This window comes from Tripterygium wilfordii, chromosome 2, assembly GCF_013401445.1.
Source record: "Tripterygium wilfordii isolate XIE 37 chromosome 2, ASM1340144v1, whole genome shotgun sequence".
Classification (NCBI taxonomy): Eukaryota; Viridiplantae; Streptophyta; class Magnoliopsida; order Celastrales; family Celastraceae; genus Tripterygium; species Tripterygium wilfordii.
In genome coordinates this window covers 999,504-1,026,754 of record NC_052233.1, presented here as the reverse complement: position 1 = coordinate 1,026,754, position 27,251 = coordinate 999,504, and the positions used below count along the sequence as shown (strand labels likewise).

The window sequence follows — 27,251 nt, the reverse complement described above, 5'->3', positions numbered from 1 at the left end:
AGTACAGCCGCCGTGATATAACTGGTCAATTTATTTACGTAATTTGCTTTCGTTTAAAGTTATCCACATGATTTTACCAATCTGTAATGAAAACCAAATTAAATTAATTAAGTAAAAGGATGATGTAAGCATAGCCTTTTCATTTTTGTCTATTTAAGCCAACCCCCATACGGCTACTCACAGAACTGAAACTCCAAGGAAGAAGGAAGTAGTGAACCTGTTTTTCTGGGAAAATCTCTGATAACACACACTCTCTCTTTCTCAGTCAGGGAGATGGCTGGTGCTAATGCTCTAAACGTTGAAGCTCCAAGCCAACAACCCAAAATAATTGCAGATTTTGACCCTCCGACGAAACCAAAACGAAACAAGTATGCTCTTGCTTGTGCAATACTAGCTTCCATGACTTCAGTCCTGCTTGGTTATGGTCAGTTACCTCTAAACGTTACTGTTTCTGTGATTTTTGTTAGCTAGTTGTGGATATAAGCAAATTTTTCTTGTTATAGATATTGGAGTGATGAGTGGAGCTTGTATCTACATCAAAGAGGACCTCAAAATTGACGACACCCAAGTCGAAGTCGTCGTTGGTATCATTAGCGTGTACTCTCTACTCGGCTCCGCCCTTGCCGGCAGAACCTCTGACTGGATCGGTCGACGGTACACCATAGTGGTCGCTGGCGTTATCTTCTTCGTCGGGGCTCTTCTCATGGGGTTCGCCACGAACTACGCCTTCCTCATGGTGGGCCGCTTTGTGGCCGGCATCGGCGTTGGCTACGCACTCATGATTGCGCCTGTCTACACAGCCGAGTTGTCTCCCGCTTCCATTCGTGGCTTCCTTACGTCATTCCCGGAGGTACGCTATATAACTCCTATCCAAGATCTGCCCACGTCATCACACACAAGATTCAAAATTCATTCATTCAGTTTTTGAAATTCCTTTGAATATTTTTTGAATTATATGATTTGTGTGTATACAGGTGTTCATAAACACTGGAGTCTTACTTGGCTATGTATCCAACTACGCCTTCTCGAAGCTTCCGACTAACTTGGGATGGCGATTGATGCTCGGAGTCGGTGCAATTCCGGCTGTTTTCCTTGCCATAGGAGTGCTCGCCATGCCGGAATCTCCACGGTGGCTGGTGATGCAAGGACGACTAGGCGACGCAAGGCGAGTTCTCGAAAGAACATCCGATTCACCAGAAGAAGCGCAACTGAGATTAGCAGATATAAAAGAAGCAGCTGGTATTCCAGAAGACCAAAACGACGACGTTGTCCAGGTCCAGAAGCAAAGTCACGGAGAGGGCGTGTGGAAGGAATTGCTGCTCCACCCTACCCCAGTCGTTCGTCACATCCTCATCGCCGGTGTCGGAATTCAGTTCTTCCAACAAGCGTCTGGTGTAGATGCGGTTGTACTGTATAGTCCCCGTATCTTCGAGAAAGCCGGAATCACATCAACGGACGGGAAGTTACTCGCCACCATAGCCGTTGGAGTCAGCAAAACACTTTTCATCTTCATCTCCACATTCTTACTTGATAAAGTCGGACGGCGACCGTTGCTTCTCAGCAGCGTCGGTGGCATGATTATGTCGCTAGCAGCGCTCGCGCTCAGCCTCACGATCATCGATCACCATACTGAAAAAGTAACGTGGGCAGTTGGATTGGCGATTGCTTCTGTATTAGCAGTCGTGGGGTTCTTCTCAATGGGATTGGGACCCATCGCGTGGGTCTACAGTTCGGAAATATTCCCGTTGAAGCTACGCGCGCAAGGGACGAGTATGGGAGTGGCGGCTAATAGATTGACAAGTGGCGTCATCTCAATGACATTTATATCCTTATACGAAAAGATATCAATTGGTGGGGCCTTCTTTCTATTCGCGGCGGTTGCAACGGTGTCGTGGCTCTTCTTCTTCTTCTGTTTGCCTGAAACGCACGGAAGAACACTTGAGGACATGGAGGTCTTGTTTGGTAAGATTGTTAAATGGAGACCTATTTTAATGGACAAGAATAGGAAGAACGATACCAACAAAGAGTCAGACTCAGGGAAGTAGGAACTATGGGTAGTTTGGTCAATTTACGTTAAGACTTGTCATCTTTTTTTTCTTTTTTCTTTTTTTTTTAATGGTTAGTTTGTATTTTACTGTGGATCCCAATCCCTCTTGAAAATGTTGGAGAAGAACATTGAAGAAGTGGATGATGAAGATCAATTTAGAAGTAATGAGAAGATATATATACGTCTTTAATTTTCTCGTTTCTATCCTTAAACTTTGATTTTGTGCCTCATTGATGTCCCGAGTCAAAATTACGGTGTTGACATGGCGGACTTGCTGAAGTGACTTTCACATGGCTATTATCGTTCTCTTAAGAAAAAACAAAATACTACATTAATGATTCTTCTGTCGTCTTTCTTTTCCTTGTGTGGCTTCTTCTTTATCATGATTTCCGGTGGACTATAGGGTATTGTGTGGCTTCTTCTTTTCCTATGCTTGGAGTCGAAGATTTATAATTTTCTATTGTGGGGTACTTAATTGGAATAAATTGTCTGTTGTTGGATAGGTCATAGGTGTGCCAAAAGACTGAAGGACTAGGGCCAAATAGATCACTTTATATATGTCAAAAGAGGAAATTTACTTTGGACATGATTCTCATTGCAAATGTTTTTCTAATGATGAAATAGATATAGGACCATTTGAGAAGTTTGCTTTAATTACAATAATATTGACTAGTGGGATTGAAATTCGCAATATTATCAGAATTCGATGAGATTTGACTATTTAAAGTGAAACAAAGTTCTGAGCAGGACTAGTCATCTTCGATTTCTAGCCGCACCCTAGTTTTGTGGACTTACATTGTTTAGAGCTTCAAATGAATCGTTTATTGTTTTTAAGGACATTTTTGTAATTTTATGTTTTTATATTTTTATCATATTAGGATTGTAACCTACCCTAGTGATCATTATCTTTCATTTTATGAAATATATCAAAACCCTGAAAAGGTTTCTCTAATTTTCTGACGGATTCAGTGTTATTGATTTTGGATCAAATGTTGGTTTGTTTTCTTTGTTGTTTTGTCCTCGTTAGAAAAATAATAGAGAAACTAGCTTCTCATGTTTTGCAGAAAGTATCTACATATATTTTTTAATAAATTAATATTTTTCATATGCCATTTTTTGTCATGGAGAGATGTCTTTTATACCAATCCTTTCACTTAAAAAGAAAAAAAAATCAAGACATAGATCACTTTGTCACAAAAAAAAAGAAAGAAGGAATATGATATATCTTTCAATAACTAAAATGATAGCTTACATTTTTTTTTTCTTCTCTTGAGAGCAGCTGCAGGGCAATCAAATATGCCTTTTGATTTTTCCCCAATCCTACTTGTACTTGAATATTGTCTTGTTCAAGGAAATTAAAGTTAGGTGATGGTTGAACCTAATTCCCACCACCTCAAGATTTTAGATTTCCCATATTTATGGCAAACTATAAGTATAATTATCTTGAATGTGATCTAGCTTGCTTGCTGGTTCCATTTATTTTTCTGCTGGTTATATGATCAACTCAAGGAGCTAGTCAAATTTTGTAATGTTTTGTTTGTTGACTTGTGGGAGGAATATTGTGTAGAGGTGTTTTGGTTCAAAGAGTTCTTTTTTTTTTTTTTGAGGTCAAGTAGTTTTGTGATGAATGTGATTTGAAACATTTATGGATTTTTTTTAAAAAAATTTATTTCTCTCACTCTTTCTTTTAAAAACGTTTATAATATTCTTTTTGTAAGTTTTGGCCCAATTTATCTTATCATTAGGTGAGAAATTTCTGGATGTACGGGTCTGACAGTTCATATCAGATATCTAAAATGCAAACTTATATTTCGTCGTTCTCAGTCAAAATAAACTTACATATTTCGGTTCTACAATAGTTTTATATCAAAATGAAACTAAAATAAAAATAATAATTTGAACCTAAACTATATTTGAATATCGTCTTATTCACGAGGTATACACAAATGTAGCAAGTTAAATTTGAGCCTCCCAAGTCCCAACACTCACCCAAAATAAGATTCATATTTTACCCTGAAATCTCTGTGGCATGTGATATAACCATTGATTATAAACACTCATGTAGGGTTCATTTAACGTCTAACACTCCATATTAGTTGGGGGTTAAACGGGAATCACAATTTGGGATCTCGAACATTATTCAAAAGAAAATTAATAATTTAAGTCTCCCAACAACAAAGATTTGTGATGGTCATGTCTAAGGTGTGAATTCATGTCTAAGGGTTACCATTCATTCAATTTAAAACTGCTCTCTAAGTTTTTCTGATTTCATGTCTAAGGTGTGTTGACATAAAACTATACTTACTTTTCTTAATTAAAGGGGAAAGTTATGCCAAACATTCCAAGATCCAAGTATAAAAATATAACATAGCAATTGTGTGAACATATTTCATGCTTGATCACTCTATATCATGATTTGCTTTCCCAAACTCAACTTATTTGGCCAATGCTCTAATTAAGCACAAATAGTGAATTGAACAACATATGAGATTAATATATTCAAGAGCACACAATATGATCACTATCTTTTGGATGTGCATAGGGTCCGCCTATGGGCTGGTGCAACGGTCTGTAAATCACGCATGCTAGATAAGCACATGAAAAACTCATGGGTTTGGTAGGAACTAGGAATTAAACACACAATCTCTAGATAGGGAAACGTTAGACTACGTATTAATTCATTGTTTATTTCATAGCTAAGGTTAATTAATGTTGGAAAACACTCTATGTTAATTGCTTGGTCCAATGGGCCCTTCATCTGGACTACAAATTGATGGACTGAACTTAAGAGCCTTATTGTCCATTTGCGTTGTAGAGATTTACGCGGCAATTCTATTGGGCTCAACTTTTGTAATAGTTGAACTCTTCTTCTCATTAATATTTTTAGAAAAAAAATCTTATTATTAGTTAATTACTTTTTTTGATTCCATTTTAGAGAATCATGTTACAAGTTACAACTAAACTAAATCATAAATCATGAGTGTGAGTTAGGGTTGTCAATGGGGCGGAACGGGGTGGATCGGTCTGTTCCTACCGCACCCCAATATTATGACACCTCACCTCATAATCTGAACGGGGTGAGAATCTTTGACCCAGTCTCATCACAACAAGTTACATGGCGGATCCACTCCGTAAACCCTACAATCTTGTCAAAATTTACATCGTCCCAATAAATTAATGAGATTAAGTTATTTATAAATTTCGAAACTAATAACTAATTGAAAGTTCAATTAATCCAACTAATTATAAAAATTATTTGTAATTATTGATTAATAATTCCAAAACACCTAAATGATAATTAATATATTAGTAACTACATGTTTAATATTGAGATTAAGCAAGTAAATCAAAATTTATGATTGGGTAAAAAATTGAGTTAATAAAATATTAGACTTAAAATAAATAAATTAATTGAAGAATTAAGTAAAAGGATGATGTAATGTAATGTAATGGATTGATATATTTAGCAATTCCCAGCTCACATAATATCTATGTAATGTAAACCTTTCCCGTTTGGTAGGGCGTGGGCAAGCGTTTCACGCCAGCATGAAACGTTGGCGCACACTATGCCACCAAACGAGCAGGAAACGACAGTGCATATGTTGTCGTTTCTGTTAAAAAATCAGATGCTCGAAAAAGACAGTATTTTTACACGCTGCATCATTTTTCCCTCGCATACCCTTCACTCACGTTTCAGTTTCTTGTCTGTTGAATACAATCTTTGGCTCTCCATCGTGACTTTGGCTGTCATTAAAAGACTCAATGTTGAGAATATTAAAATTCAGTATATTTTCATGTATGAAACTAATTACAACTAAAGAAATATAAACACATAAATTTACCGTTGAAGTAACGGTCCAATTACAGATAATAGCTGTACATAGGTGTTGACAATACACAAGCCTACTATGCCTATCATGATGTGGTTTAGAGAATAGCTGTACATAGGTGTTGACAATACACAAGGCTACTATGCTAGAGACAAGTGTGATCTGACATGAGGTGATTTAGACTTGTTTGAGTCATGTTTGAATACAGAGCTTTGTCCAATGATTTCTATACGCCCTCGCAAGATCAGGGTACCATCAAGTAAACTGATCTTGGCTCTCAATTGGAGAAAGCGATTGCGAGGTAGAGACTTGGTGAGAATATCCGCCAGTTGATGCTCAGTGGGAAGATAAGTAACTTTGAAGATGCCTTTCTGAACAAGGTCTCTGAGAAAATGAAGATCAATGGCAATATGTTTCATCTTCGAGTGGAGCACTGGATTGAGACTAAGATAAGTAGCACCCAAATTGTCACAGAGGAGAATAGGAGACCGAACCAAAGGCACGTGTAATTCTCGAAGAAGATGGGTGATCCATACAACCTCTGATGCAGTGGCAGCAAGGGAGCGATATTCTGCTTCAGTGGACGAACGAGCGATGGCTTTTTGTTTCCTGGATCTCCAGGAGATGGGATTGGAACCAAGAAAAATAATGTGAGAGGAAATAGAAGATCGATCATCGGGATTTCCAGCCCAATCGGAGTCAGAGAAACCACGTAGAATACAAGAGGAGGCTGACTGAAAGATGAGACCATGGTTGATGGTTCCTTTGAGATACCGAAGCAGTCTTTTGAGTATAACCCAATGACTAGTGGTGAGATGTGAAAGATACTGAGCAAGTCTATTTACTGCATAGCTCAAGTCTGGACGGGTAAGAGATAAATATTGAAGACTTCCCACCAATTGTCTATAGAGAGTGGCATCAGAAAGAGACGTGCCACTATGTGAAGATAAGTTGAAGGAAGCAGGCAAGGGAGTATCAATAGACTTGTAGTAAGTCATGGCAGCGCGATCTAGAAGCTCTCGAATATACTTGTGTTGGCAAAGGAATAATTGATCATCGGTGCGAACCGCTTCTATACCAAGAAAATAAGCTAGATCGCCCAATTCTTTGAGAGAGAACTTGGAGGATAATGCATTGGTGACCCTGTGAATAAAGGTAAGATCAGAGCCAGTGAGTATAAGATCATCAACGTAAACGAGAATATAAGCAGTAATATGATTTGAATGATAAATAAATAAAGAGGTATCAGCTCTAGAGTTTATAAAGCCCAGTTGGAGCAGAGCAACCCGTAAGGTAGTGAACCAAGCTCTAGGAGCTTGCTTGAGCCCGTAAATTGATTTTTGAAGAAGGCAGAGATGATGTGGTTTCTGTTTATCAATGACACCCGGAGGTTGTTTCATAAGAACAGTCTCTGACAAAGATCCATGAAGAAACGCATTATTTACATCAAGTTGTTTGAGAGGCCAATGATTCATGACTGCTACTGAGAGGACAAGTCGAATAGTTGTAGGTTTAACAACTGGACTGAACGTTTGACTGTAGTCCACACCAGGACGCTGGAGGAATCCTTGAGCAACGAGACGTGCTTTGTAGCGTTGAATGGAACCGTTAGGATGACGTTTGATACGAAATACCCATTTAGAACCAATAGGTTTATAAGTAGAATCAGGAGGCACAAGGATCCACGTGGAATGATTTCTAAGTGCAGTGAGTTCTTCTTCCATAGCTTGGACCCAATGAGGAGATTTTAATGCTTGATATACCGTTCGAGGTTCAAGAGTTTCAGAGATAGGATGTAGAGTACTGTGATTAAGAGATTTTGGTTTATAGATGTTGTTCATGGATCGAGTAACCATGGTATGGGTACGTGGAGGAGTGGGTGGAAATGATGGAGGGATAGAGGAAGAGGATGTTATGGGAGCAATAGAAGAGTCAGATGTGATGTGAGTGGGAGAAGCAGTAGATGGAGGTAAATTAGAGGAAGACACCATAGAGTTGGAAAAAGAGGATGTGTTGGAGTCGGTGAGTGTTGGTGAAAAAGGAGTGGTGGGGTCAGGTAGAGGACTATGAATAGAAGTAGGAGTGTTAGTAAGAGAGGATGTGCTGGAGACAATAGGTGGAGGTGAAAAACTAGTGGTGGGGTTAGGTAAAGGACCTTGAAGAGAAGTAGGAGTGTTAGTAGAGGTGGTAGACTTTAAGCCTGTAGACAAGGACGTACCAGGGAAAATATTCTCTCTAAATAGAACATGGCATGATAGGTAGATTTTTCCTGTGCTAGGATCATAACACTTAAATGAACTCTGAGAGGTGGTGTATCCAAGGAAAATACATGGAGAGGATTTGGGTTCAAGTTTGTTAGTAGTATATGGTTTTAACCAAGGGTAGCAAAGGCAACCAAAAGTCCTTAGTTTGAAATAATTGGGAAGAGTGTTAAACAGAAGTTGGTAAGGTGAACATGGTTTGGTGGTAGTCAACGGAAGTCTATTCATTAGATAGACTGCAGCCTCAAAAGCAAAAGACCAAAAAACAGGAGGAAGGTGAGCATGTGCGAGTAGTGTCTTGCCAGTCTCAACCACTTGTCTATGCTTTCTTTCTGCTAGTCCCACATGTTGTGGCGTATATGGTGGAGATTGTTTCCAGGATATCCCAAGCTGGTTCAGAGTGGGTTGAAGTTTGACATACTCCCCTCCATTGTCTGTATATAACGTTTTAATCTTAGCATCAAATTGTCGTTCAACTAGCCTTTGAAACTGGATAAAGACAGACAACACATCAGATTTGTGAAATAAAGGAAAAATCCAAGTGTATCTTGTAAAATGATCTACAAATAAAACATAGTATTTATGTCCCAAAATGGATGCTGTGGATGTTGGCCCCCATACATCAGAGTAAATAACCTCTAAAGAATGGGTACTGTTAACAGTAGAGAGGCCAAAGGGAAACCGGTGAATTTTATTAATATCACAGGAATTGCATGATAGAGATGAAGAAGAAGGGTCAGGACATAAATTTGCAGTTTTTAACAAGTAAGATAAAAGAGCAGAGTTTGGATGGCCCAAACGCTGGTGCCAAACATCCAAGTTTGATTTGTGGGCAACCAAAGCAGTCGTAGATGGCACAGAACCAAACTGATAGATTCCTTCAACGCATGGACCCCTAGCCAGTGAAACTCCTGACCTTGAATCCTTAATAACAAAAAATTCAGGATGAAATTCAATCAAAACATTGTTAGCTTTTGTAAATTGATGCACAGACAATAAATTTCTTTTGAGATGAGGGACACAAAGTGTATGTGCAAGAGTGAATGTGTGGGTGGGAGTGTGTATGTGACAAGTGCCTTGATGTGTGACTTTCAAACCTGAGCCATCTTCTATCTTTACTTCATCAGTGCCTCCATATTCAGAGTTGATGGAGAGGTTCCCAATGTCAGCTGTCATGTGGTGACTTGCTCCTGAATCAACTAGCCATGGTTGAATGGTGGAAGTGTTGGAACCGGGAACACTGGAGGCATAGTTGGCAGATGGCATATTTTCTGAGACATAGATTTTGAGTTTTCTACAAGTACGGGCAGAGTGACCTGGTTTATCACAAATTTGACAAAAAATGCGTGACCTTTGACGATTGCCTCCATTATTAGAGTAGCCAGACGCTCCATAATTTGCATTGTTTTGAGATGAGTGATTTTGAAATGATGTTTGCTGTTGGCGGTTGCCACTATTGTTGGACCTGTAGTTGCTTTGGTACCGAGAGTTGGATCCTCTTTGAAATTGATTGTGTCCATAGTGCCTTGGTGGTTGTTGAGTGTTCTGATTTTGTGCAAGATTTGCAGTAGCTACAAGTTGAGCTTGGTGTTGTTCTAGTCGAAGATGAAAGGCCTCTTGACTTAACAGCAAGGACCTAAGAGACTCATAAGAGATGGGATTCTCTCTTCCATTGACAGACTCAACGGTACCCTTGTACTCGGCACCAAGTCCATTGAGAATAAAAATGACAAGATGTTCTTCTTCAACTGGATTTCCAGTCAAGGCAAGTTCATCTGCAACTTGTTTGACATCATTGAGATATTCTTCTATTTTCTTGTTTCCCCTTTGTGCATTCACAAGACTTTGTTTGAGTTGAACAATTCTGGATCGTGACTTGTTGGCATATAAATTGTGAAGCTTTGTCCAAGCCTCCTTACTGGTTGAAACATCTCCCAGTAGAGGTTGTGTGGATTCATGTAGTGAAGCAACTATGGCATTCAACAACAAACTATCTTGACAAATCCAATGTTCCTTTCCTTCAACATCATAGTCTTGTGGACAGGGAAAGCTTCCATCCACATAGCCCATGAGCTTGTATCCTCTGAGCACAGTCACAAACTGAAGGCGCCATGGAGTGAAATTTGTGGTCTTGAGCTTCACAGCTAACTGTGAGCTCGCATTGATGGCAATAATAGGCTTCTCATTTTGTGTTTGAGCTATAGATAAATCATCCCCATTGTTACCAGTTGTAATGGTAGCCGTGGAGGAAGAAAGGGAAGTTGATATTTGTGTTTGGTTTCGAACCAGCTCCGATACCATAAAAGATTCAATGTTGAGAATATTGGAATTCAGTATATTTTCATGTATGAAATTAGTTACAACTAAAGAAATATAAACACATAAATATGACCGTTGAAGTAACGGTCCAATTACAGATAATAGTTGTACATAGGTGTTGACAATGCACAAGCCTACTATGCCTATCATGATGTGGTTTAGAGAATAGCTGTACATCGGTGTTGACAATACACAAGGCTACTATGCTAGAGACAAGTGTTATCTGACATGAGGTGATTTAGACTTGTTTGAGTCATGTTTGAATACAGAGCTTTGTCCAATGGTTTCTATAGTCATCTCATCCACACAAGACAACACAAACTTGACAAAGGAATCGAGAAGGGTTTTGTGTGATCAAAGATTGTTCTTAGAGAAATGGAAAGTGGAGGTGTGGTGCTTGAGAATTGGGGCTGCCGGGTACCGATCAGAGCGAGCACGAAGAAGGCACATCTAGTGCTCATTTGGTAAAGTGATTGTGTTGATTTTTAATGCTAACTATTAAGCTGTGAAAAAAAAACTGAGCTTAAAGCTCCAAAATAAGCTGTGAGGTGTTTGGTGAATCTGTTAACTGTTGTTAGCGGTTAGGTTGTGTAAAATATGTTTATTTGTATTATTATTAATTTATAAGTATAATTTATTGGGTAAAAATTATAATTACTTTAATTTAATATTTAAATTATAATATAATATGAATTATATAAATATATTAATGAATAAATACAATTTAATATATATAATTATAAATGGATAAATATAAATTATTATAAGAATTAATAATTCATTAGTGTTATTAATTTAATACAATATTTATTAAAAATTAAATACAATAATAGCACATTTTGTAGTTTATTAAGGATTTAATTTAATTTATATGAATATTATTTAAATATTTAAAACAGGTGGGTCCCATAGTTTTTAAATAAAAAAATAAAAAGTTTAACTTGAAGTATGTGAGATCCACGTGGTCCCACATGAAAAATAAAAAAATCACTTAAAACATGTGGAATTCACGTGGGTCCCACATTAAAGAAATAAAATAAAAAAAAGCATCCCTCCACCCCAGAAAAGCTCATTTTTTGACAAGGAGGTACCAATACCATCCTGTTTTGCGGGCGGTATCACCCAATGGTAAGGGTTGTTTGGTGAAGCGGTTCTCGAGATCGGGTCTGCTAGCTGGACCGCTTCGCGGCCCACTCCACCAAACAGAGCCCTAGTGTTCGACCTAATGACCTAGAGACCGCAGTTCTTCCTAAGTAATCCATGATTTGATTAAGTTGAATTTCAGGTTGTTGAAGCTTAATTTGCATATTCGGTTGTCTTGGGTTGCCTTCTCCTTCTCTGGTCTTAAGGTTCTCCATCTTTGCGATTAAGTAACTCTCGAAGCTTCTTCTCCCTTGTCTTTTGGAACCCTAGGCCTTCAGTTGTGGGTCATGGACTATTATTCTATTAGACTATCTTATCTTGTTTCTTGCCTTTAGGCCTATTATTACTGCTTTTTGCCTTTTTCTATTCTATTAGAGCACTCTTGACAGCAAATACTCATGAATGAAAGCCGGCCCATCGACAACTGCCATTATACACTATGCAAAGTCCAATTACGACATCTGCCCCTCACAATAAGATTATTTTGTTATTATTTAATGTACTTTTAGGTAATTTGACCATCATATATTCTATGTCGAGTTAATTGAACTTTTCATCACTGAAAGATACTCTTTGTTCCAACTCAGTCATCCAATTTCAGATTGTTTCAACTCAGTCATCCAAAGTTCAATTTTGTTTCAATTTCATCATTTGGATAGATTTTGGCAAAAACGGGCAGTCACATCCTACTTGGCATGTTAAACGCCAATGTGAAATAAAAAATGCCACGTGAAAAAAAATATACATGCCACATTGGAAAAATATTATGCAATAGAACATATCAAAATTCTGAACCAGAACACAAATCCAACCTTACTTCTCCTAATGCCATTGTCACCATCATCTTGAAAGAGCAATATGTCCTCATTATCTGATTCATGCACCTCTTTAAAATCTTCATCACTGTCAATGTCACCCAAGCCATGACCACCACTGCTATCATCACCACTTTTATCATCTTCATTCCCCTCTGCATCCATTATTGCAATTATCTCCATGCCCATCGGCATCACTTTCCTCATACCCACTCCCATCACTGCTAGTATCTCCACTGCCATCATTTCGATCCCCACTACCACCATCTCAACTGCCAACAGTAGAACCTCCAACATTGTTTTCCAAGGATGTCATATATGCATTAAGGAGATCATCATCCCCATCATCAAGAGAACATTCAACAGAAGGTTCCATTTCAACAAACTACAAGCATATAAGGACAAAAAAACAAATTACCTACAAATAATTTCATAAAAATCACAAAAACAGAACATATGAGTAAAAAAGAACTGTAGAACTCCTTAAAACCCCTAATACCCAAATCGAAGAACTCACAATCGTTGGGTAAGGTCGTCCAAGGAAGGACTAAAATGGCAAAAGAGATGGTGAGGTTGGATGATTGAGTTGGAACAAAGAGTATCTTTCAATGATGAAAAGTTCAATTAACTCATTCTATGTCTAATTAGTGTATTTTATAGTTTCACCAAACACATTATCAACGTATACTCTAACATATATCAATAGCATATACTCCAGTATATACTCTGTCAGCCATACTCTCTACTAAATGCACCCTTAGATATATTTAGCAGTTCCCACACCTTTGGGATTTTTTTTTCATGTCGTACTGTATTTGACAATTTGTATTCCCACTTCGTGTGGAGGATATTAAGCTAGGTGTCTACCATCTGTTCTTGTCTAGTTTTCTTTTCAATGATATCTGGTCTTTTAGACCATTAAAAAAAATCATAAAATTTTCTGTCTCAATGGTAAATTCGATGTAGTGACACAATTCGATGTAACGTCTATCTCTATTCCCAACCTATTTTTTTTTTTCTTTCCAATGCATGAGTAACCAATCAAGACATGATAAGAATTAAATAGTCTTATCTTTTAATAAGTTTATGGTTTATATAATTTTAGAGGAAAAAACATTTTGTCGGTTAATATATATTATATCTTATTATCATCTATATTTTATTTTTTATTAAAATATTTAAAAATATTACAGATGTTGAGTGAGAGAATAAATTAGTTATTTCAATTGAAATGTTGGTAGAGAGATATAAATTAACTAATAGAAATATTAATGGGGTAAAAAACTTGGAAGTTTAGGAAGGAAAAAAAAAGATTAAGTATATTCTACTTTTATATATTTACAAATAGATACAGACAGCAAATAAATAACTTTTGCCCTTTTTTAATTTTTAGAAGGAAAATGACTTAGATACATAATATATGGGGTACATAAGATACATAATCTATGTGGCATGCCAATTAGGCATGCCACATAGATTATTTTTTAAAAACTCTATATCTTACATTCAATTTCCCGCTTCTCTCTCATCAAGCCACCTTTTTGCTTTTTTCTTTTTCTTTTTTTAACTTTTTGTACTTCTTTCTTCTCTCTCCAACTTTCTTACTCTCTCTCCTCACCTCTTTTACTTCTTCATTTTTTTCTCTCTGTCATTGGTGACTTGTTATTTTATTATAGTGTCAATTGCATATTGTAATAAATCACTGGGCTAAATACATTGTCAATTGCACAGTGTAATAACATATTGGGCCAAATACATTACCGATTACAATGTAATAAGCCACTGTAGAGCAAAATACACTGTCAATTACACAGTGTAATACGCCACTAAAAAGCTAAATAAGCAAGTAATGACAAGTTTAATCACCAGTGATTTATCGCTACTAAAGAACTTGTCAAACTCATTTATAATTGTAAATAAAAACCCAATTACATTGTCTGGTAGCAACATTGTAAATCAAAATGAATTTACACCAAAATCCTAATTACACCAAAATATCCCAATACAAGCATATCAAACTAGATAAGAGAACATCAAAAAGAAATTCAAACCCCCCCCCCAAACCAGAATCCACGTAGTCCTTCCCATGGTTATGCCCTTCTTCATTGACTTCGTTCGACATCTCTCTCTCTAACGAGCTTGCTCTCTCAATAGGCTCTATTTGTGATGAGTACACAACATTTTATGTGGGTCTCTATCACACCGAGTAAACTTGAACTCAACTCCCTATCCTGATAATTAAGATTTTGTTGGACTAAATACACTGTCAATTGCACAGTGTAATAATGGACTGGGCTAAATAAAATGTCGATTTTAGTGTAATAAGCCACCAGAGAGCTAAATGCACTGTCAATTGCACTGTCAATTGCACAGTGTAATAAGCCATTGGAAAGCTAAATAAATAAGCAATGACAAGTTTAATCACCAATGGCTCATTGCTACTAAAGAACTTGACAAACTCATTTATAATTGTAAATAACAACTCAATTACCTTGTCTGGCAGCAACAATGTAAATCAAAATGAATTTACACCAAAATCATAATTACATTGCGAATTCAAAGTGTATTTAACTCTGTATATATACCCATGACCTGAACCAACACCTTCAAACTAATCAAGTCCTTCAAACAACTTCAAAAGGGTAAGAATGAGCAAACCAGGAGAAATTGCAACCTAAGGGAATAAAAAATCAAATCAAAAAATATCCCAATACAAGAATATCAAACTAGATAAGAGGACATCAAAAAGTTCTATCAATGTTCATAACTATAAATTTTACTAGCTTTGTCCATACTTAAAATTACTCACAATAAATACATTAGGCAATATGAAAGTGTAGTTCTAGCATTGTTCATACATACAAAAATTTACGAACAAAGTATACCCAAAAAAAGACAACATTGAACATATGTTAAAAACATTATCACATTGACAGTGAACCAATCAAACCCATCAAGCAAGGAAACTAACATATTCAATGCAACTACATTATGGGAACTTACAATATATGTAATATTTTGGTTTTGTATAAAACAAATGCATTACTAAAATGAAAGTGTAATCAAATATTTTGTGGAACCAAGAATTCACCAATCCAGGACACCATGAAAAGGAGCAGCCCAGCAACATACACTATATGCTAAATACACTATGTTCTAAATACACTAAATGCTAAATACACTATTTGCAAAATACATCTTCTGGTAAGCTAGGCAAGAAACAAACCATGAAACAAAATAATTACACTTTTCATTATGACAGTGCAATAACCCACTATCAAGCTTCACAAGTAATCCATAAGATGTTCAATCAACAGAAAATGCTAAATACACTGCCAAATGTATAGTGTAATAACGCACTGGAACATACCTTCGACGTGGGTCTCCGATTCCGGTGGCCGTTTCGGTCGACGAAGGGGTGGGCTAAGTGCTCCTCACGTAGGGGAGTCCATTGGTGGTGTCGGGCTGTCAAATCGACATCGGAATCAACCGGATCTATGAATTTTGTTTGGTGGATACCCATGGCTTCATGGTGGATTTCCGACAAAATCAACAACCGGTGACGTCAAGTGGTGGCTGGGCATTGCTCCTGGTGGCCGGACGCTTCTTTTGGCTGCAACGGCGTTCATATCGGTGGCCGGACGGCAGAGGTCCGTTATTGGACGTGAGAGAAATGAGAGAATCGCGTGAGAGAAAGGAGAAGAAGAGAGAGAGGAGAGAGAAAAGTAAAATTGAGGAGAGAGAGAAGTGATTTGTAGGGTTTGGTTTTTGATTTTTGAATTTGCTTAGTCAGCATATACAGTCAGCAGCCACATCATTATGTATCTTTTATGTACACCAATCCTATGTATGTATATCACTACCGTTTTTAGAAAAATGGATTGAAATCTTATCCAATTTTTTTGTAGACCTTTGGATATATTTAGCCATCCCATCTCACATGATATCTGCCACAAACGCATTATCTTACCTTTTATTAAATGACTACCTACTATATTACCTTTTACATAAAATAATTACAGACTATCTTAGGCCACAATAATACACTTTTAAAGGTAAGAATTGGTACCATCAAGTTTTTCCCATCTTATGTTTAATTTGGTGGGGGGTATTGGGTTCAAATAGGGGTTTATTATGAATAAAATGAGAAAAAAATTTGGTGGGACCAACCAACATAAGAAAGTGAATTAATTTTGGCATAAGATAGTATTTGACTATTCTATATATGGTGAGACAGTAGGTAATTAATTAATTAATATAAGGAAAAGGGGAAAGTATAGATCATGTTCCATTAATTTCTCAAAAATTTCCTCAAACAAAAAAATCTCTAAAATTTTAAAAAGGAGAAAAGATCATTTCCTTGCTGGCTCTATATAGCTAAAAAAGGAAATGAAATTAGGCACTATAATTTTTCAAAAAATTTAAAACGGATGAAAAGATTATTTCCTTGCTGGCTGTAGATAGCTAAAAAAGGAAATTACATTTGGCACTATAAAGAATGTAGCCATGGAGACTCCAAGGGAAGGAGTATACCTGTTTTTCTTTTCTTTCTCCTTTCTGTCTGTAAAACTCTCTCTTGTTCACAGAGATGGCTGGTGTACATGCGCTAAACGTTGCCGTTCCCAGCCAACAATCCAAAACAATTGCAGATTTTGACCCTCCGAAGAAACCAAAACGAAACAAGTATGCTTTTGCTTGCACACTACTGGCTTCCATGACTTCAGTCCTGATGGGTTATGGTCAGTTACCTCTAAACGGTGCCTTTTTTTGTTAATTTCCTTTTTGATTTCTTAGCTAGTTGTGCATATAATTAAGCAATGTTTCTTCTTGTTGTTGTAGATATTGGTGTGATGAGTGGAGCTATTATCTACATCAAAGACGACCTCAAAATCAACGATACACAAATTGAAGTCATTACCGGTATCATTAGCGTATACTCTCTACTTGGCTCCGCCCTTGCTGGCAGAACCTCCGACTGGATCGGTCGCCGGTACACCATAGTTTTGGCAGGCGCTATCTTCTTCGCCGGGGCAATCCTCATGGGGTTCGCCACAAACTATGCCTTCCTCATGGTGGGCCGCTTCGTCGCCGGGGTTGGCGTTGGGTACGCACTCATGATTGCCCCCGTCTACACCGCCGAGTTGGCTCCTGCTTCCATTCGTGGCTTCCTTACGTCATTTCCGGAGGTCCGCTTACTGTGAGGATTTGGTTTTTTTTTGTTGTTTATTGTTTAAATAACTTGAATAAAACTCAGATTTATCCAAAAAAACAAAGAAGATCTGCCACGTCATCACACACAAAATTCAGATTTATTCATTCAGTTATTGATCTGAATATTTGAATGATATGCTTTGTGTATACAGGTGTTCATAAATAGTGGAGTATTACTTGGTTATGTATCGAACTACGCCTTCTCGAAGCTTCCGATTCACTTGGGATGGCGATTCATGCTCGGAATAGGTGCTGTTCCGTCTTTCTTCCTCGCCTTAGGAGTGTTCGCCATGCCGGAATCTCCGCGGTGGCTGGTGATGCAAGGACGACTCGGCGATGCAAAGCGAGTTCTCGACAAAACATCGGATACACCAGAAGAAGCACAACTGAGATTAGCCGATATAAAAGAAGCAGCTGGTATTCCAGAGGACCAAAACGACGACGTTGTCCAAGTCCCGAAGCGAAAAAGTAACGGAGCAGACGTGTGGAAGGAATTGCTCCACCCTACCCCAGTCGTTCGTCACATCCTACTCGCAGGGGTTGGTATTCTCTTCTTCCAACAAGCGTCTGGTGTAGACTCGGTTGTAGTATATAGTCCCCGTATCTTCCAAAAAGCCGGCATCACATCGAATAATGGGAAGTTACTCGCCACCATAGCCGTTGGAGTCAGCAAAACACTTTTCATCTTCATCTCCACATTCTTGCTTGATAAAGTCGGACGGCGCCCGTTGCTTCTCTGCAGCAACGGTTGCATGGTTGTGTCGCTCCTAGCGCTCTCGATCAGCCTCACGGTCATCGATCACAATCATCAGAAAGTGCCGTGGGCCGTTGGATTGTCGTTTGCTTCGGTATTAGGAGTCGTGGGGTCGTTCTCGATGGGATTCGGACCCATCCCGTGGGTTTACAGTTCAGAGATATTCCCGTTGAGGCTCCGCGCACAAGGAATGGCTATGGGAGTGGGAGCGAATAGATTAACAAGTGGAGTCCTCTCAATGACATTCATATCCATGTACAATACGATGACGATTGGTGGCGCCTTCTTCTTTTACGCTGTAATTGCAATAGTGTCGTGGATCTTCTTCTTCTTCTGTTTGCCGGAAACGCAAGGGAGGACACTTGAGGAGATGGAGGAGTTGTTTGGTAAAATTTTTAAATGGAGACCTATTTTAATGGACAAGAAAAATGGGAAGAACGATGCAGCTTAGAGTCAGGGTCTGTTAAGGGACTATTAAATGGTAACTAATGCTCACTTTCTTGTCAATGCGAAATTAAATAAAGGATACCAAACAATTTTATCTTTTGGTTCCTGTTAGTTGATTGCGTTAATGCCCACATTAATGAAGATTATGATTTCAACATTTTAAATTTTTTTTTCTTATTTGTATAATTTTCTTTTAATTCTTCAATAGTGTAGAAACCGGATACCTCAATCCATGGCGATGCGTGCATGAATCATGAGTGATTGGGATGAAAATAATTAATTTATAATTCAAATTTGAAATTATTCTCAACCACCCATGAATTACTACGAATGACCTATTAAATGTCATAACCATGAAAAATAGTGGACACTAGAATTTATGGGTGAATGACGCTATGTTTGGTATGACCGTTCCGTTCTGAACGGAACGTTCAATTCCATTCTCCAAAAGAATTCCATCGTTTGGTATGACATACAACATTCTGGAATTGATCCATGTTCTGCTCATCTCCGGAATTGAGGATTCCCGTCTCACCCTCAGGAATTCTGTATTCCCGGCAGAATGGGAACTTGTTTGATAAGGTTATGACAATTTTGTCCCTTTGCATATATGCTCTTTGAATACCCTAGCTCTCAGTCGATATCCAAGTCAACCGAGGTCCGAGCTTGGACAAGCAAAATGGATTTGCAGAGTCGCCTGGCCAAGAGGATGAGTTATTGATAATAGGGGCTCGATGAGTTCTTGTTAATGGAGGCTCGATGATGAACAAGCAAGGAGTCCTCTTTGGAAGCTTCTGGGTTTCATTGCTGGATAAGATAAGGAAATCCATCTAGTCAATCTCACTCAAATTTTATCCAATCAAAGAGTGACACTCAACATTCATGGAAATTGCTTGGTTTGATGACGCTACTACATTAATTACAAAATGTTATATTATCATGACATAAGCCCAAATTGCAAAACCCATATAATACTCTTGACTAACAAAATCTGGATCCCATATGGTTAAGACAAATTTGGCTAAAATACATATCTCACGCCTAAAACTGTGTTAGTTTTTTTAAGGAAGATTTGGATAATTTAGTCTTTTATCTATTATTCTCGATGATGTTCCTGTCACAATTCCTTCACCAACCAAACATCAGAATCTAAGGAATTTTCATTCCCGTTCCTGCTCCCATTCTCATTCTCGTTCTCATTCCCATGACTAAACAAATATAACGTAAGGGAAAATGTGATCATTTTATGTTTTGAGATTTTAACTAGAATTTAATCAGATCGAATTGTTTAATTTGACAATGTAAGACTTCATTCTCATATTAATATGTGAATTTTTTTTGATTACTTTTTATTGACATATATATCAGTAAATAATCCTTAAAAAAATTGGGGGTAGCTGAAACTCTACCAAACTTTTGGCCATCTCCTATAAATTCTTTGCACCACCACTAATCAAGTCCACTCAAATCTTTTTCTAAATCTGCCCCTGCTTCTCCCTCTCTTCTTTCTCACTAGATATCGCAAGTAAGTACCATCCCACTTTGTATAAGAACCGTCTCACTTTACACAAATTTTTTTGTGACAAAGCATCACTTTATCGTAACACTTTGGGCACCAAAATAACTAGGGCCGGCCCTGATAATCAAATTATGCACCGACTAGCTTCGATCGGTAAAGTTTGATGTTACCATCTAAATGGTTGGACTTGAGGATACAAATTACAATAGAAACATCTCAGCAAGTATCAGCAATTCTTGCTGATGATATCTGCCGCAACATCTTGTTTAATGCATCAAAATCCATCAGTGACTAATGTGATTGCAATCAGCAAATTCACTGTTCCATTGTCCAAAAATCCAACCCAAACAACTCAAAAATGTATTATTTGCTCTAGGCCTAATACCCGCAAACTTTTGTTCTTAAAAGAGTCCTCTCGGTTGAAAGGAATTTGATTTTTACTTATAAACCACATTGATGACTTATACCTAATCGATGTGGGATACAAGTGTGACCACTCCCCCGAACTTGTGGGTTCGGTTATAGAGGGCCAACAAGTTGACATGGGTTTAGATCTTTTTAGGATCAAGTCTTTACATACATGTGAGAGCACTGCATAAATCCCAATCCAAACATCTCAAAGATAATATTCGCTATGGGCCTATTGCCCGCACTATTTTGTCCTTAAAAGTCCTTATCGGTTGAGAGAGATTGGATATTTATATATAACCCACACCATGACTTGCAGTAGTTAGTATTTCCAATGACTACAAATATATACCTTTAATGAGTCATGGGTTTGAAGTAGATGGATATGAAATTGTACCTTTACAAACCTAGCAGGAACCCCACCACAGGGTCACAAAGAAGCCAAATTTCCACTCTCCCTTTTTCTACGATCTTTATCCCCTATACTTCAGTGGAAATTCGTCAAGAGATATTACACTTATAGGAATAAAATTTCTTCCTAGCTAGGGTTAATTATTCCAGCCACCTAGTACATTCAACTGGTACCAAGGGCGGAGGGAGGGGGAACTACACTAGGCTGTAGCCCCCTCCCCAACCCAACCCCTAACACTATATAGATAGTCTACAAGTGTTTACAATATAAGAATTCAAGTAATATATTTGACTAGAAACCTAAGATTTATACCAGTCACCTAATATTTTCAACTGGTACCAAGGACGGAGGGAGGGGACTACACTAGGCTGTAGCCCCCACCCAACCCCCCTAAAAATGATGTGGTCCCCCCACACTACACATATATATATATACACACACTACATATATATATATATGTTTATATATATACACTACTACATATTTGTATATATCTCTTATGTGTTTATATATTTTTATATGTATATTTTAGTAAGTGCATATATATTTGTCTATATCGTAAGTTCATTTCAAGACTCTCAACTCTCGGTAAACCTAAATACCTAATAATTAATCTCAATAAAATGTGTTATCAATTAAATAGGTGTAATATATATTGTAAATAGTCTTTAAAAAATTCCGAGGGTTCTATCCCCGAACCCCTGTCAACTTCAAACTGTTCCCCTAACATCAATTGCTGGCTTTGCTCTTGATTGGTACATGCATTACGCTTTCCTCTCGCATAACTTCCCATTTCCTTAGAGTTTTTAGGTATTAAATAATTCTTCTAATATGACTCATTATTTAACAACTCCAACTCCAAAATTCGATTTCTCAATTCCCTGCTGCAGATATTATGTCCATTCATAACCAGCTATTGTCACTTGTTGTATGCATCGGTGCAGACACGAATCATGAAGTTGGCAGCCTGACACTCGGTCATCTCATGACGGGATCACCAATATTTGGGCTTACCAAAACGACAAAAGGCCAAATCTTCATAGCCTTAAATTGATATTGGTATCGGGATCACCAATATTTGGGCTTACCAAAACGAAAAAGGCCGAATCTTCATAGCCTTAAATTGATATGTGTATCGCTTACAATCTGGATTTCATCCTCAACCCAAATACCATCCAAATCTCAAAATCGGATCCGAGGCTCTGTAATTCACAATTCATTTAGGATATGAGAGTCTTTAATTCAATGATTTAGAAGGTTTGTCACATCACATCATACTTTTATTTTGTGACATCATATTTTTATTTTTCAATAAAGATAGGGCTTGTTACAATTTAGTCATCGTCTAAAATTGTTGGAGGAGGTGGAGAAAGTGGCAGCCATTAAGGAGTTCCTACCAAATGCTATATATAATAATATCTTCATCAGACAAATCTCATTTCTTTTTTAAATATCAACTTTCTTTTCCCACGTTGATTTGCTCATTGTCTTCAAAGGAAAGACGGCCAGAACAAATACATCACAAAAAGTGATAAGTACTATTAGTTTCCATGAAGAAATGGGAGTGATAAAAACTAAAAGGACAGTACTTCAATTCACTAATTTTTTTTAGACATTCGGAACTGGGAGTCGAATTTGGGTATCACCCAATTCGAACATACATACCTTTAACCATCTTGATCGGCTGAGGGGTTGTTGGCGAAGCAAAACCAGAAAGCAACTCCTACTGCATGCTATTTTGTGTCTCTAATTAACCACGACAAATTTACCACACTCTGAACTAGCCATGACTCAATACAATACCGTACATCTGAAACATAAAATCATCAAGGAATGAACCCAACTCAGCGACTAAAAGGCCCAGAAGGAACAAGCTGTATACACAAAGTAAAATATGCAAGATGAAGTATACGATCCTTAGCCCAAGTTCGATGATTCCTTGTATGCTTACAGAAATACTTCAACTGTGGAGCACCCAATACTCTGTCCAAGTAGCAAAATAACCAGTTAATCCCCCTAGTCTTACGAATCACCGGCTTCGCACTGTTCTCTTGCTCACAGAACCTACAAATATTACAATTTATTTGAACCTATTTTTTTTTCTCTTGAGTTCGGATAAAGTTAAAAAAACGTAGGATTTATTAGATAAATTTTTTTAAAATTATTGTTTAGTAAAATAACAAATCTTATCCTCAAAGTTTGTTTAGTAAAATAACAAATCTTATCCTCAAAGTAATACTAATTTTGATATTTATCCTATGATAAATTTTAAGAAAAATTAAAAATAAACAAAAATAAAAAAAAACGTAATTAAATATCAATATTGATGTTAATATTGATCATTATAATAATATTACTTAGTAAAATAATCAATCTTATTATAAACTTATTTTTAAAAAATACTTTATGAATGAACAAAATAGAGAAAAAGAAACATAAATAAAGAATTCAATTGATTAAAATTAAATTAAGAATTTGAATCTTATCTAATTTAGAGACCTCATTATCAATAGACTTCTATTTTGTATATGTTGATTAAAAATGTTTCTCATTAATACTTTTAAAAAATTATAATATTTAGCTATTTTTAGAGTCCAAATAGAAATGCACTACTGACAGCGGCACAATTCAAATGGAATTATGATTTATGTTACTGGTAATAGCACATTATGTGTTTTAGGCACATTCTATTTTAGTAATAAAAATTATATATATGTTATTTATGTATTTAAATTTTAAAATTCTGTTAGTTTTCAAGAAAAAACTCCCAATCTTCTAGAGTCATGGCATTATTTCATTGGCTCATTAAATTATTTTTTTTTTCTTATAATTAATAAAGTGAGAATTAATCAAAAGTTAAGATTTTTGATTCTATCCATCCCTCAATTTTTGCAGAAGAAAAAACAAACTACGATGAATTAGGCTATTAGCCGAGTAAAAGAAAAGATATGTAGAGTAGAGTTTATCTCCAATATTTACTCAAACTCTAGGCAAAATCTGTTTCTCCCTTAGAATTCTATTGTCTTTGAACTAATCTTATCCATATCAACTTGGATCATCTTTGTTCTTATCTCTAAAATTAGATTTGGCACTATAAATAGTATAGCCATGGATAAGGAGTGTAACTGTTTTTTTATCCGTCTGTAAAACTCTCTCTGTCTCTCTCTTGTTCACAGAGATGGCTGGTGTAAATGCGCTAAACATTGCCGTTCCCAGCCAAGAACCCAAAACAATTGCAGATTTTGACCCTCCGAAGAGACCAAAACGAAACAAGTATGCTCTTGCTTGCACACTACTGGCTTCCATGACTTCAGTCCTGATGGGTTACGGTCAGTTACCTCTAAACGGTGCCAATTTTGTTAATTTCCTTTTTGATTTCTTAGCTGGTTGTGGATATAAGCCATGTTTCTTGTTGTTGTAGATATTGGAGTGATGAGTGGAGCTGTTATCTACATCAAAGACGACCTGAAAATCAACGATACACAGGTTGAAATCATCACCGGTATCATTAGTGTGTACTCTCTAATTGGCTCCGGCCTCGCCGGTAGAACCTCTGACTGGATCGGTCGCCGGTACACCATAATTTTGGCAGGTGCTATCTTCTTCGCCGGGGCAATTCTCATGGGGTTCGCCACAAACTATGCCTTCCTAATGGTTGGCCGCTTCGTCGCTGGGATAGGCGTCGGGTACGCACTCATGATTGCCCCCGTCTATACCGCCGAGTTGGCTCCCGCTTCCATTCGCGGCTTCCTTACATCATTCCCGGAGGTCAGCTATACAACTCTTTTTAAGATCTGTCACGTCATCACACACAAAATTCAGATTTATTCCTTCAGTTATTGAAATTCCATTGAATATTTGAATGATATGCTTTGTGTATACAGGTTTTCATAAATAGTGGAGTATTACTTGGCTATGTATCAAACTACGCATTCTCGAAGCTTCCGACTAACTTGGGATGGCGATTCATGCTCGGAATAGGTGCGGTTCCGTCTTTCTTCCTCGCCTTAGGAGTGCTCGCCATGCCGGAATCTCCGCGGTGGCTGGTGATGCAAGGACGACTCGGGGATGCAAAGCGAGTTCTCGACAAAACATCCGATACACCTGAAGAAGCACAACTGAGATTAGCAGATATAAAACAAGTATCTGGTATTCCAGAAGACCAAAACGACGACGTTGTTCAGGTCCCGAAGAAGCAAAGTCACGGAGAGGGCGTGTGGAAGGAATTGCTGCTCCATCCGACCCCAGCCGTTCGTCACATCCTACTTGCAGGGGTTGGTATTCTCTTCTTCCAACAAGCGTCTGGTGTAGACTCGGTTGTAGTATATAGTCCCCGTATCTTCGAGAAAGCCGGCATCACATCGAATAATGGGAAGTTACTCGCCACCATAGCCGTTGGAGTCAGCAAAACACTTTTCATCTTCATCTCCACATTCTTGCTTGATAAAGTCGGACGACGCCCGTTGCTTCTCTGCAGCAACGGTTTCATGATTGTGTCGCTACTAGCGCTCTCTGTCAGCCTCACTGTCATCGATCACAATCATCAAAAAGTGTCGTGGGCCGTTGGATTGGCGTTTGCTTCGGTATTAGGAGTCGTGGGGTCGTTCTCAATGGGATTCGGACCCATCCCGTGGGTTTACAGTTCAGAGGTATTCCCGTTGAGGCTCCGCGCACAAGGAATGGCTTTGGGAGTGGCAGCGAATAGATTAACAAGTGGAGTCCTCTCAATGACATTCATATCCATGTACAAAACGATGACAATTGGTGGCGCCTTCTTCTTTTACGCTGGAATAGCAATAGTGTCGTGGATCTTCTTCTTCTTCTGTTTGCCTGAAACGCACGGGAGAACACTTGAGGACATGGAGGTCTTGTTTGGTAAAATATTTGAGTGGAGACCTATCTTAATGAAGAAGAATAGGAATAACGATATAGCTTAGAGTCAGGGTCTGTTAAGGGACTCTTAGTAAATAAAGGTATCATAGTATTTTTTTTTTATTTTTTTTAGAGTTTTAAATAAAGGGTACCAAACAATTTTATCTTTGGTTCCTGTTAGTTGATTGTGTTAATGCCCCGAATATTAATGAAGTTTATTATTTCGATATATTTTAATTTCTTTTTCTTAAGAAAAAAAATCATCCATGATATCAAATAAATCATTTTCTTCTTTCACTATAGTCATAGTGATCCTCCTATTCAACTACTTCAACCATTTCCGAACACCCTCTAGCATGTTTAGGGCTTTGGAAGTTTTGATCATTATATCTACAATTTGATTTTTCGTACATTGACTCCACAGTTACCTTAATCAAATTATACGCCGACTAGCTTCGGTAAGGTTTACCTAAACAATCATAGGTAATCAAATTATACGCCGAATAGCTTCGATAAGGTTTGATGTTAACACTAAGTGGTTGGAGTTGAGGATACATATTACAAGAGATACATCTCAGCTATGATATCTGCCCCAGAATCTTGTCAATGTCCTACATTGCAATGCTAGACAACCAGGCTACTTCCACCTCTTCCATATGGTATTCATTTGCATATTTTGTGTCGTTTTTTCTGCGATTTCTGTTTGTTACAATGTGACCTACGAGTGGAAAGAATTCTTAGGTATGAAAAAGATGTGACCTATGGTGGTTCACAAGTTTACATTCTTAGCTCTTCCTAATTATTCATGGTTTCATACCTTTTTTCACTTGCTCCATGCAGTCATGCATGGCCATAAATTCTGCTAGAAGGAAATGTGTCATAGAATTCAGATCAAGGGTACACTACTACACCGAGATTTCCCTCAACCAACGCCCTCTGGCTCTCATTTGGTCCGGCTTAATTTAAAATTACAAAGAATACGTATGACAATGTTATTGATGTGATTACTAATGTTTGTGTCATGAATCATTGTTAGAAAAATTTTAATATTGGAGATGAACAAGGGATAATGGACTTGCCGGAAAAAGCATTAGGCAAAAAATAGGGAGACTATAATAGTGACTAAAAGAAGGGTTACGATGATGTTTGACAATCTCATGTGTCTGAGGCCGATTGGTGATGATTGTTGAAGAACATTGGAGTATAAAATGGT

General features: G+C 37.5%; 2 protein-coding genes and 1 long non-coding RNA gene across 5 annotated transcripts; 2 read left to right on the top strand and 1 right to left on the bottom strand.

The window, feature by feature from the left end:
• Positions 1-144: 144 nt before the first annotated feature.
• On the top strand, positions 145-26,233 carry LOC120015480 (polyol transporter 5-like). 3 transcript variants are annotated; one of them, XM_038867940.1, is made up of 3 exons: positions 145-424; positions 24,588-24,934; positions 25,051-26,198. In XM_038867940.1, exons 1-3 carry the CDS (start codon positions 274-276, stop codon positions 26,101-26,103), a joined length of 1,551 nt encoding a protein of 516 aa, XP_038723868.1. In that variant the 5' UTR covers positions 145-273; the 3' UTR covers positions 26,104-26,198. The 3 variants fall into 3 exon arrangements, with proteins under 3 accessions (XP_038723868.1, XP_038723859.1, XP_038723877.1); XM_038867931.1 differs by lacking the exons at positions 24,588-24,934; positions 25,051-26,198 and adding exons at positions 504-850; positions 975-2,228 and having other exon boundaries at positions 179-424; XM_038867949.1 differs by lacking the exon at positions 145-424 and adding an exon at positions 24,314-24,495 and having other exon boundaries at positions 25,051-26,233.
• LOC120015507 lies at positions 14,866-16,202 on the bottom strand. Its single transcript, XR_005471769.1, has 2 exons — positions 15,786-16,202; positions 14,866-15,089 (listed from the first exon to the last, which is right to left on the bottom strand). It is a non-coding gene; the product is annotated as an uncharacterized LOC120015507 (long non-coding RNA).
• Positions 16,883-18,991, top strand: LOC120015499 (polyol transporter 5-like). Its single transcript, XM_038867959.1, has 3 exons — positions 16,883-17,154; positions 17,255-17,601; positions 17,779-18,991. The coding sequence occupies exons 1-3, from the start codon at positions 17,004-17,006 to the stop codon at positions 18,829-18,831; spliced, it is 1,551 nt and encodes a 516-aa protein (XP_038723887.1). The 5' UTR covers positions 16,883-17,003; the 3' UTR covers positions 18,832-18,991.
• Positions 26,234-27,251: the final 1,018 nt, after the last annotated feature.